This window comes from Salmo trutta, chromosome 12, assembly GCF_901001165.1.
Source record: "Salmo trutta chromosome 12, fSalTru1.1, whole genome shotgun sequence".
NCBI lineage: Eukaryota > Metazoa > Chordata > Actinopteri > Salmoniformes > Salmonidae > Salmo > Salmo trutta.
Genome location: NC_042968.1, coordinates 43,619,174 through 43,631,929, shown reverse-complemented (window position 1 = coordinate 43,631,929; position 12,756 = coordinate 43,619,174). Strand labels below are relative to the sequence as shown.

The 12,756-nt window shown below is 46.3% G+C and overlaps 1 protein-coding gene across 2 annotated transcripts in view; it reads left to right on the top strand.

Annotated features, from left to right (window-relative positions):
* LOC115203599 (junctophilin-3) overlaps positions 1 to 12,756 on the top strand; it is a 34,619-nt gene that overhangs the window by 20,507 nt on the left and 1,356 nt on the right. Inside the window, exons 2-5 of one of the 2 annotated variants that reach the window (XM_029768398.1) lie at positions 1,667 to 1,954; positions 2,188 to 2,692; positions 6,919 to 7,055; positions 9,234 to 10,492. In XM_029768398.1, the coding sequence (XP_029624258.1) occupies positions 1,667 to 1,954; positions 2,188 to 2,692; positions 6,919 to 7,055; positions 9,234 to 10,492 (2,189 nt within the window). Of the gene's footprint in view, positions 1 to 1,666; positions 1,955 to 2,187; positions 2,693 to 6,918; positions 7,056 to 7,159; positions 7,194 to 9,233; positions 10,493 to 12,756 lie in introns of those variants that run through there. The other variant, XM_029768399.1, reaches the window with a different exon arrangement.

The window sequence follows — 12,756 nt, the reverse complement described above, 5'->3', positions numbered from 1 at the left end:
CTTGTCTGGATAATCCTGGAAATAATGTGGTTTTCCATAGAAATTATTGCACGGAAAAGTTATCTGCCAATTTCTCCATCCCACATGGATTCTGTGGATTCCCCATTGGATCTGAAAACACCAACAAGGATAAGAACCCCAAAGTATGCATGTAAATGAGTTTGGTCCAACTCCTTCCATCTCTCTCCAAAAACATACCTTCCCTCCAAATTAGTGCAGTCCAGAATGATTTTCTGGATGGTGTCTGGGATGAACAGTTCAAAGAAGACTTTATGTCCTACACTACTTGTATGAAATGAGTACCCACCATCCGCGTCGGCCCTGGTTGCCTCCTTATTCCATTAGCAGTCATGCGGGGCGGCTCGTTCCTTGGGCAAGAACACCAATTCACCCTTTTTAGACATCCATATTTCTCCTCCTGTAGGCTGCTGATGAGCTGGTTGCTAACGGGCTGGTCCTGGGGCTGGCTGAGGGTCAATCTCATCCTCTTCTTCCAACTCACAGTCAGACTCCGAATTGACAGAGACATGATCCTTATATTCTGAAATTTCTTCATCTTCCGTTCCTTCCACGCTAGCTTCTCGCTCTGTAAAAAAAAAAATTCTAAGGCCCTCCTGATTGATTGTGGTAAGGAGTCACACATGCAAAGCTATTTATTTGTTGTGTCCCTCCCCCAATTTGCACCTGGCTGGGGTAGAGTGTGGGAACATACTGAATTTTTAACAATGTATCAAAATAATGTATCGAAATAATATACTGTAATAACATTGTGCAGGTTCCCGCAAGACATTGTGTAGTTTCACACACTACAAAGGGTAAAGAGTGTGAGACAAGCAGGAGACAGGCAGACAGGCAAGGAGACAGACAGGTTCTTGGTGCTGTGTGTAAACAGCAGGCCCAGGGAGGAGGAAGACAGAGTGAAGGCACTCAGCAAACCTTTTTGTTTCATTTTTACTTGTTTTCACCTACACACACACTTTCCCACACTTTTATTACCCTGCGGTCCAGCTGACCTAACACCTCATATGTAATATAAATGTGTAGGGGGTTCACAGTGTGCGTTCAATGAAAATTAGCCAAGGTCAATGAGTCTCAGGTTGAACAAAATAATTAATTGTATCATTTTTATTTGAGTAAACATTGAAAACGGGTCCCAGAGACCCGAACACCACACAAGGGTTAAACTGTTGTCATGGCATGATGTGTCGGTCCCTTACTCCTATAAAGTCCCCATATTGCTTTCATGTATAGATAGTTGTTTCAGACCAGTCATCCCATCATACAGTCCTATTAGACCCCTTTCACCAGGTAAGCCAGGTAGCAGAGCTCGAATGTTGATGTAAGATAATGTCTCTCTCTTTTAGGCCCTAGTTGATTAAAACGGAATTAACAAACCATGTGTGTGATATCAGTTAGTCACTTCCTGCTACCCAAAGTGAGAATTTTCTCCCAATGATTATACAATGTCACAAAGCATGTAGGTATAATGCTTTATAACTTGTTATAAGCACTAAGAGCCTTTCATAATGTCTCATAATAAGCCTTATGTTATGCCTCTTTCCATCCATGCACATTTCTGGGGGGTGACCTAATTGGTTTTGTGGTGCAATGCATGCCCTCAGATCGCCCTATAATTTGACCCTTGACCTGTGACTCCTTCCTATAGGTACGTTCCAGGGCCAGTGGCTGGGGGGGATGCGGCACGGCTATGGGGTCCGGCAGAGCGTGCCATACGGCATGGCGGCCGTCATCCTCTACCCGCTCCGAACGTCCATAAACTCCCTCCGCTCCGAGCACAGCCACGGGCCCCCCACCCTGCTGGAGGACGGCACCGGGACCGCCGTCTCGCCTGCCGACGGGGTGGTGGGGGGCGGGCTGGTCGGGAGTCCTGTGGGGAGGGGGGGCTTCGCTCTAACTGCACCCAGCGAGGCTGACCGTCGGGGGAAGAGGAAAGGTGACACTTCTGATGTGCTGTTTGTGGGCAGCTGGTCGGGCTCTATGGGCTAACACTTAAATATCCATTAGCCCTGCTTTTCTAGTCTATTGGCCTTGGACTTTGATATGGACTGGATTTCCCATTGCATGTGTTATTATGTCATGCTTGTGTTTGTATGTCAGTTGTCCATTTCTGTAAAGTTGTATCATATCGTATTGTAGGATAAATAACGTTGTCGTCTCATATCCCAGGCCGTTTCCGTCAGTCGATCCTGAGTGGTCTGAAGCTGCGTCGCTCCGAGTCCAAGAGTTCCCTGGCCAGCCAGCTGAGTAAACAGAGCTCGTTCTGCAGTGAGGCCGGTATGAGCACCGTCTCCTCTGCCGCCTCCGACATACACTCCAACGCTAGCCAGGATGGCGAGCAGGGTGCTCCTGTGGATGCCACAGTCACCGAGGCCTACGCCGGCGAGTGGCGCAGCGACCAGCGGGCGGGTTGGGGCGTGAGCCGGCGCTCTGACGGTCTACGCTACGAGGGGGAGTGGGTGGCCAACAAGCGCCACGGTTATGGCTGTACAACGTTCCCCGACGGCACCAAAGAGGAAGGGAAGTACAAGCAGAACGCGCTGGTCAGTGGGAAGCGGAAGAACCTGATTCCTCTGAGAGCCAGTAAGATCAGGGAAAAGGTGGAGCGGGCTGTGGAAGCGGCTGAGAAGGCTGCAGACATCGCCAAGCAGAAGGCAGAGATTGCCCTGTCCAGGTGAGAAATAGACCCATGGTGTTGATCTCTGTTGCTGTGGTAACTGTAGTTGGGTTAAAGCTAGGGCTAAGGTTAGGCTTAGGTTTGAGAACCGGAGAAGGTGGCAAACATCTTTGTCTTTGACAAGTGCACTTATAGATTCTCTGTTATCTTGCGATGTGCCAAATGGGCCGGTTTCCAGACTAAAAGGCCTAGTTCAGAAAATCCATGAAAGGTTGTTTTTTAGTCCAGAAATAGGTTTAATCTGGGTCAGGTAAACTGTCCCTAGGGGTCCGATAGACCTGTAGTCTCAGCAACTCTTCAAGCAGTATGGTTGTACCGTACTGAGATAACAGGTCAGCCAGATTCTGGCTGAGCAGTCCTGTTGGGATCATAGTGATACAGTGGATTGGCTGAGCAGTCCTGTTGGGATCATAGTGATACAGTGGATGGCTGAGCAGTCCTGTTGGGATCATAGTGATACAGTGGATGGCTGAGCAGTCCTGTTGGGATCATAGTGATACAGTGGATGGCTGAGCTGTCCTGTTGGGATCATAGTGATACAGTGGATGGCTGAGCTGTCCTGTTGGGATCATAATGATACAGTGGATGGCTGTGCTGTCCTGTTGGGATCATAGTGATACAGTGGATGGCTGTGCTGTCCTGTTCGGGATCATAGTGATACAGTGGATGGCTGTGCTGTCCTGTTGGGATCATAGTGATACTGTGGATGGCTGTGCTGTCCTGTTGGGATCATAGAGATACAGTGGATGGCTGAGCTGTCCTGTTGGGATCATAGTGATACAGTGGATGGCTGAGCAGTCCTGTTGGGATCATGGTGATACATTGGATGGCTGTGCTGTCCTGTTGGGATCATAGTGATACAGTGATGGCTGAGCAGTCCTGTTGGGATCATAGTGATACTGTGGATGGCTGTGCTGTCCTGTTGGGATCATAGTGATACAGTGGATGGCTGAGCTGTCCTGTTGGGATCATAGTGATACAGTGGATGGCTGTGCTGTCCTGTTGGGATCATAGTGATACAGTGATGGCTGAGCAGTCCTGTTGGGATCATAGTGATACTGTGGATGGCTGTGCTGTCCTGTTGGGATCATAGTGATACAGTGGATGGCTGAGCTGTCCTGTTGGGATCATAGTGATACAGTGGATGGCTGAGCAGTCCTGTTGGGATCATAGTGATACTGTGGATGGCTGTGCTGTCCTGTTGGGATCATAGTGATACAGTGGATGGCTGAGCTGTCCTGTTGGGATCATAGTGATACAGTGGATGGCTGTGCTGTCCTGTTGGGATCATAGTGATACAGTGGATGGCTGTGCTGTCCTGTTCGGGATCATAGTGATACAGTGGATGGCTGTGCTGTCCTGTTGGGATCATAGTGATACTGTGGATGGCTGTGCTGTCCTGTTGGGATCATAGTGATACAGTGGATGGCTGTGCTGTCATGTTGGGATCATAGTGATACAGTGATGGCTGAGCAGTCCTGTTGGGATCATAGTGATACTGTGGATGGCTGTGCTGTCCTGTTGGGATCATAGTGATAAAGTGGATGGCTGAGCTGTCCTGTTGGGATCATGGTGATACTGTGGATGGCTGTGCTGTCCTGTTGGGATCATAGTGATAAAGTGGATGGCTGAGCTGTCCTGTTGGGATCATGGTGATACTGTGGATGGCTGTGCTGTCCTGTTGGGATCATAGTGATAAAGTGGATGGCTGAGCAGTCCTGTTGGGATCATAGTGATACTGTGGATGGCTGTGCTGTCCTGTTGGGATCATAGTGATAAAGTGGATGGCTGAGCTGTCCTGTTGGGATCATGGTGATACTGTGGATGGCTGTGCTGTCCTGTTGGGATCATAGTGATAAAGTGGATGGCTGAGCTGTCCTGTTGGGATCATGGTGATACAGTGGATGGCTGTGCTGTCCTGTTGGGATCATAGTGATAAAGTGGATGGCTGAGCTGTCCTGTTGGGATCATGGTGATACAGTGGGTGGCTGAGCTGTCCTGTTGGGATCATGGTGATACAGTGGGTGGCTGTGCTGTCCTGTTGGGATCATGGTGATACAGTGGGTGGCTGTGCTGTCCTGTTGGGATCGGTCTGTGGAAACATTCCACTCCTTGCCAATCCTTGTCATGCCAAACACATTTGACACAAAGAGTGGAATGTTATCAGAAAATAGGTTCTGGATGTCATTCTATCGTCAACACATAAAATAGATGAAAAGGGCTGAACAGAAAACCAGGCCATTTCCTGGAATGTTCTGGGAAAATATTATACTCACTGGAGGAACAGTCTCAAAAAGAGAACCATCCTGGTAAAGAAAAAACAGGCCAGACAATTACAGTCGTGGCCAAAAGTTTTGAGAATGACACAAATATTAATTTCCACAAAGTTTTCTGCTTCAGTGTCTTTAGATATTTTTGTCAGATGTTACTATGGAATACTGAAGTATAATTACAAGCATTTCATAAGTGTCAAAGGCTTTTATTGACAATTACATGAAGTTGATGCAAAGAGTCAATATTTGCAGTGTTGACCCTTCTTTTTCAAGACCTCTGCAATCCGCCCTGGCATGCTGTCAATTAACTTCTGGGCCACATCCTGACTGATGGCAGCCCATTCTTGCATAATCAATGCTTGGAGTTTGTCAGAATTTGTGGGTTTTTGTTTGTCCACCCGCGCTCTTGAGGATTGACCACAAGTTCTCAATGGGATTAAGGTCTGGGGAGTTTCCTGGCCATGGACTCAAAATATCGATGTTTTGCTCCCCAAGCCACTTAGTTATCACTTTTGCCTTATGGCAAGGTGCACCATCATGTTGGAAAGGGCATTGTTCGTCACCAAACTGTTCCTGGATGGTTGGGAGAAGTTGCTCTTGGAGGATGTGTTGGTACCATTCTTTATTCATGGCTGTGTTCTTAGGCAAAATTGTGAGTGAGCCCACTCCCTTGGCTGAGAAGCAACCCCACACATGAATGGTCTCAGGATGCTTTACTGTTAGCAAGACACAGGACTGATGGTAGCGCTCACCTTGTCTTCTCCGGACAAGCTTTTTCCAGATGCCCCAAACAATCGGAAAGGGGATTCATCAGAGAAAATGACTTTACCCCAGTCCTCAGCAGTCCAATCCCTGTACCTTTTGCAGAATATCAGTCTGTCCCTGGTGTTTTTCCTGGAGAGAAGTGGCTTCTTTGCTGCCCTTCTTGACACCAGGCCATCCTCCAAAAGTCTTCACCTCATTGTGTATGAAGATGCACTCACACCTGCCTGCTGCCATTCCTGAGCAAGCTCTGTACTGGTGGTGCCCCGATCCCGCAGCTGAATCAACTTTAGGAGACGGTCCTGGCGCTTGCTGGACTTTCTTGGGCGCCCTGAAGCCTTCTTTACAACAATTGAACCGCTCTCCTTGAAGTTCTTGATCATCCGATAAATGGTTGATTTAGGTGCAATATTACTGGCAGCAATATCCTTGCCTGTGAAGACCTTTTTATGCAAAGCAATGTTGACGGCACGTGTTTCCTTGCAGGTAACCATGGTTGGCAGAGGAAGAACAGTGATTCCAAGCACCACCCTCCTTTTGAAGCTTCCAGTCTGTTATTCAATCTCAATCAGCATGACAGAGTGATTTCCAGCTTTGTCCTCGTCAACACATGATGTCAGCTGGTCCTTTTGTGGCAGGGCTGAAATGCAGTGGAAATGTTTTTTGGGGATTCAGTTCATTTGCATGGCAAAGAGGGACTTTGCAATTAATTGCAGTTCATCTGATCACTCTTCATAACATTCTGGAGTATATGCAAATTGCCCTCATACAAACTGAGCCATCAGACTTTGTGAAAATTTATATTTGTGTCATTCTCAAAACTTTTGGCCATGACTGTACACAACAGTCCTTAAGGCAACATACAAGCACCAAGACAATCTACACACAGATTTAAATCTACACACAGCATCTACATCAAGTATTTTATTATCTGTCTCTCTTTCTCTGTGTCTTTCTCTCTGTCTCTCTCTCTGTCTCTCTCTCTGTGTCTTTCTCTCTGTGTCTTTCTCTCTGTCTCTCTCTCGGTCTCTCTCTCTGTGTCTCTCTCTCTCTGTCTCTCTCTGTCTCTCTCTCTGTCTCTATCTCTCTGTCTCTCTCTCTGTGTCTTTCTCTCTGTGTCTTTCTCTCTGACTCTCTCTCGGTCTCTCTCTCTGTGTCTCTCTCTCTCTGTCTCTCTCTGTCTCTCAGGATGAGCCACGCCAGGGGAAAGGCGGATGCAGCTGAAGGTGTGGCCCTGAAGGCTAGCGAGGAATGCCGGATGGCCAGGGTCGCTGCCAAGGAACTCTCGCCGTCCTTCCATATCCATGGAAATGGTGAATCCAATGGTGAGTCAATCACAGAGAAATTGACTTAGCTACAGTAACTACTGTATACATGCCCAACCAGGCAGAGAAAAATAATTCAAATAATTGGGTTAAATACACAACAGGTGATTGAGGGAATTGAAACCAGGTGTGAGGAAAGACAAGACAAAACACACGGAAAATGAAAAGGGGATCGATGATGGCTAGAAGACCGGCGAAGCCGAGCGCCGAGCGCCGCCCGAACAAGGAGAGGACCTGACTTCGGCGGAAGTCGTGACATTCTCATTATATTGTCCTCTTACCTGAGTTAACACAGCGGTCTAGCTGTGTAATATTATTCTCATTATATTGTCCTCTTACCTGAGTTAATACAGTGGTCTAGCTGTGTAATATTATTCTCATTACATTGTCCTCTTACCTGAGTTAACACAGTGGTCTAGCTGTGTAATATTATTTTCATTATATTGTCCTCTTACCTGAGTTAACACAGTGGTCTAGCTGTGTAATATTATTCTCCTTATATTGTCCTCTTACCTGAGTTAACACAGTGGTCTAGCTGTGTAATCCTGATGTACAGTACCAGTCAAAAGTTTTAGAACACCTACTCATTCAAGGATTTTTCTTTACTTTTTTACTATTTTCTACATTGTAGAATAATAGCCAAGACATCAACACTATGACATAACACATATGGATACATGTAGTAACCAAAAAGGTGTTTAACAAATCAAAATAGATTTTAGATTTTAGATTCTTCAAAGTAGCCACCCTTTGCCTTGTTGACAGTTTTGCACACTCTTGGCGTTCTCTCAACCAGCTTCACCTGGAATGCTTTTCCAACAGTCTTGAAGGAGTTCTGAGCACTTGTTGGCTGCTTTTTCTTCACTCTGCGGTCCAGCTCATCCCAAACCATCTCAATTGGGTTGAGGTCGGGTGATTCTGTAGGACAGGTCATCTGATTCAGCACCCCATCACTCTCCTTCTTGGTCAAATAGCCCTTACACAGCCTGGAGGTGTGTTGGGTCATTGTCCTGTTGAAAAACAAATGATAGTCCCGCTAAGCGCAAACCAGATTGGATGGCGTTTTGCTGCAGAATGCTGTGGTAGCCATGCTGGTTAAGTGTGCCTTGAATTCTAAATAAATCACAAACAGTGTCACCAGCAAAGTACCCCCACATCATCATATCTCCTCCTCCATGCTTCACGGTGGGAACCACACAGGCGGAGATCATCCGTTCACCGACTCTACATCTCACAAAGACAAAATCTCAAATTTTGACTCATCAGACCAAAGGACAAATTTCCACCGGTCTAATGTCCATTGCTCATGTTTCTTGGCCCAAGCAAGTCTATTTTTCTTATTGGTGTCCTTCAGTAGTGGTTTCTTTGCAGCAATTTGACCATGAAGGCCTGATTCATGCAGTCTCCTCTGAACAGTTGATGTTGAGATGTGTCTGTTACTTGAACTCTGTGAAGCATTTATTTGGGTTGCAATCTGAGGCTGATAACTCTAATTATCCTCTGCAGCAGAGGTACTCTGGGTCTTCCTTTCCTGTGGCGGTTCTCATGAGAGCCAATTTCATCATAGCACTTGATGGTATTTGTGACTGCACTTTCAAAGTCTTAAAGTAATGGTGGACTGTCATTTCTCTTTGCTTATTTGAGCTGTTCTTGCCATAATATGGTCTTTTATCAAATAGGGCTATCTTCTGTATACCACCCCTACCTTGTCACAACATAACTGATTGGCTCAAATGAATTTAAAGGAAAGAAATTCCACAAATTAACTTTTAACAAGGCAAACCGTTTAATTGAAATGCATTCCAGGGACTACCTCATGGAGCTGGTTGAGAGAATGCCAAGAGTGTGCAAAGATGTCATCAAGGCAAAGGGTGGCTACTTTGAAGAATCTCAAATATAAAATATATTTTGATTTGTTTAACAGTTTTTTTGGTTACTACATGATTCCATATGTGTTATTTCATAGTTTTGATGTCTTCACTATTATTCTACAATGTAGAAAATAGTCAAAAAAGAAAGAAAAACCCTGGAATGAGTAGGTGTGTCCAAATTTTAGACCGGTACTGTATGTCTGGTGGATCTCTGCCAAATCACCTCATTCATTATGCTTTGTCTCCTCCCGCCTGTCTGTCTGCCTGTCTGCCTGTCTGTCTGCCTGTCTGTCTGCCTGTCTGTCAGGTCTGGAGTGCCAGCGGCCCAATAAGCACCAGGACAACAAAGACCACGAGATCGTTTCCACGGGAACTGACAGTCCTGAGCTGTGCACCCCGGACACCACGCCTTCCGTGATAACGCCTGACCTCAGCCCAGTCCTGAGCGTCCCCCCCTCACCCCCCCGCAGCCCGCCAACCTCTAAACACGGCCACTCCCACCGTCCCAGGAACGCCTGCTTCATGCGGCAGAGCGCTGTGGACGACCACGGAGGAGCAGAGATACAGGTGCTAGTGGAGGGGCGGGGCATGGATCTCCAGAGGGGAGGAGCTAACAACTGGACAGAGGACCTGTATCCAGACCGGGGGGTTCACAGCAGCCGATCCACCACGCCATCTCTACTGGAGGAGCAGGAGGGACAAGTCAACGGCCACGAGCAGGCCCCGTCCAACCACAAACCGAGGGAGAAGTCCCGGGAGCACACTTCCTCTTCCTATAGGTTGTGGGAGCACTCCTCCTCCTCGTACAACCAGAAGCCCTCAAAGCACACTTCATCCAATCACAAGTCGAGGGAGTACATGCCGTCCAATCACAAAACATGGGATCATTCCTCCTCATCCACCAATCACAGGGCCTGTGAGAATGCCTCTTCCAATTACAAGCAGCAGGTGCACATTTCATCCAATCACAAAGCCTTGGAGCATAATCTGTCCAATCACAAGACTTCTGAGCATGCTTCTTCCAATCACAAGTCGTGCCAAGATTATACCTGCTCCAATCACATCCCAAAGGACCATGTCTCCTCAGCCAATCACAACTACCCCCGAGAGCATGTGTACTCCAACCACCATTCCAAGCAACAGCACATCTCATCCAATCACAAGCTTAGCAAGCATGCCTTGCCCGACCCCGGGCTCGACAGCCCCGCAGGGGGCTGGACTGCCGACGGCGCCATGCGGTGGAGCCCTGCCCACTCGCGCCTCACGGACCGAGAGGAGGAGGAGGACAGGCTGGGAGACTACACAGTAGACATGAGGTTCCAGCCTCTGGACTCCACTACCCAGATGTCCCCTGGCCCGGGCCCCAAAAGCAGGCTGCGCCCGCGGGGCCTGCGGCCGGTCAAGGAGGGCTCCATGGACTCTGTACAGATGCTGGACACTCTGAATGTGGGGGCGGAGCAGGAGGAGTGGCCCCTGCACAGGGACCTCACTCTCTCCCCGCCTCTCAAGTCTCAGCCAATCACCTTGGAGCAGGATGGGGAGCACCTCACCCTCAAATCAAACTCAGTGAGTGATTTATTGGTATCAGATTGATCTGTAAACTGGACCTCAGGTTTTAAATACTGATACTATACTCTTAACTGTAGAATCAGATTGATCTGCAAACTGGACCTCAGGTTTTAAATACTGATACTGTCGTGTCTTTGGCTATGCCGGATTAAGTGATATGACATGCTAACTTATAAAATTATTTCTCTGTAATTAATATTACCTGATTAAGCTAATCATGTAAATGTAATTAACTAGAAAGTCGGGGCACCACAGAAGAACGTTTATAGAGCTGTTATCTTCTGAATAAACTCTTAAAATACTTAGTAATATTTTACATCGATAGCAGTCAATATTAACCCGTATATTATTTTCAGTCTCATCATGAAAGTTGTAAATTCTTGGTTATCTGCACGAACCCAGTCTTTACTAAAATCATCCATACATCAATTGTCTTAAAATCATTTATTTACTACACTAAGTAATTAACAGAAAACATACAAACAGTAATTATCGTCACAAAGGATTGGTATAGTAATGTGCCCTAATGGCTAACAAGCATGGCTGGTCTGTTAGACAATGGGTCATAAAACGGTAAGCTGAGAAGTTACACAGAGTTCATTAATATTAACAATTGACAATTGAAGGCTCACTCGTTCGGGAACAATTGCAATCAATATATATTTACGCTCATGTGTCGTCGGGATTCTTGTTGGAGAGTTTTGTTCTGATGGAGAGTTTGTCAGCGTTCTCTCTCTCTCTCTCTCGGTTAGAATGGATCTTTCAGAGCGACATTCATGAATGTCGTCATAGAATGGATGTGGTTGGTCTTCGCGTTCAATGATATAATTTACTTAGCTGCAGACTAATAATTAATATCAAAGACTTGTTCTTATTCTGTCGGTATCAATAGTCTAAAAGTTAACCACGTGGTATGGTTCACTTTCAGTAGAGTACTTGGCTGGTCAAACCTATGGGCCAAACTCACAATGGAGTGAGTTTGTATTCCTGTAACCAAGTCTATCACATTAACATCAGTACATAGCATCTCAATGTATTACAAATAGTTTTAACCTTATTAATACATTTTATACAACCATGTGGATTTGAGTCTCATCGCTGAGGCTATCATGTAGACCGTTTTAGGGTAATATGGCTATATTGTCTCTTCTGAGTATCACAAAATTGTACCAAGCGGATCAGTTCGTAGCTGGAGTCTTCATCAATCTTCCATATCTTCTCCAGAACACACATGTCGCTCGGTTCTCCAATTCTATGAGTTGGAAGAATTTCCTTTGTCTCTCTATGAAACATGTTGTAGTAGATTCTCCTCTTGGAATTTTTACAACCCTGGGTTGGGGGGGGAAGGTAGGTTGGGTGATGGTACAAAGGGGAGGGGTGTCAACTGTCCTTCCTGTACCCAAAGAGGCCAACGTCATGACAATACTATACTCTTAACTGTAGAATCAGATTGATCTGTAAACTGGACCTCAGGTTTTAAATACTGATACTATACTCTTAACTGTAGAATCAGATTGATCTGCAAACTGGACCTCAGGTTTTAAATACTGATACTATACTCTTAACTGTAGAATCAGATTGATCTGTAAACTGGACCTCAGGTTTTAAATACTGATACTATACTCTTAACTGTAGAATCAGATTGATCTGCAAACTGGACCTCAGGTTTTAAATACTGATACTATACTCTTAACTGTAGAATCAGATCGGTCTGTAAACTGGACCTCAGGTTTTAAATACTGATACTATACTCTTGACTGTAAAATGAAGTCTGAGAATTAACACTTTCTCTCTTCTCTCTCCTGTCTCTCTCCTCTCTCCTCCTGTCTCTCTCTCCTCTCTTCTCCTGTCTCTTTCTCCCCTCTCCTCTCTCCTCCTGTCTATCTCTCTTCTCCTTTCTCTCTCTCGCTCTCTCCTCTCTATCTCTCTCCTCTCTTCTCCTTTCTCTCTCTCTCTCTCTCTCTCTCTCTCACTCTCTCCTCTCTCCTCCTGTCTCTCTCCTGTCGCTCTCTCTTCTCTTTCCTCCTGTCTCTCTCCCTCCTCCTGTCTCTCTCTTTTCATCTCTCCTCCTTTCTCTCTCTCTCCTCTCTCCTCCCATCTCTCTCTCTCCTCTCTCCTCCTGTCTCTCTCCCTCCTCTCTCCTCCTTTCTCTCTCTCTCTCCTCCCGTCTCTCTCTCTCCTCTCTCCTCCTGTCTCTCTCCTGTCTCTCTCTCTTCTCTTTCCTCCTGTCTCTCTCCCTCCTCCTGTCTCTCTCTCTCTCC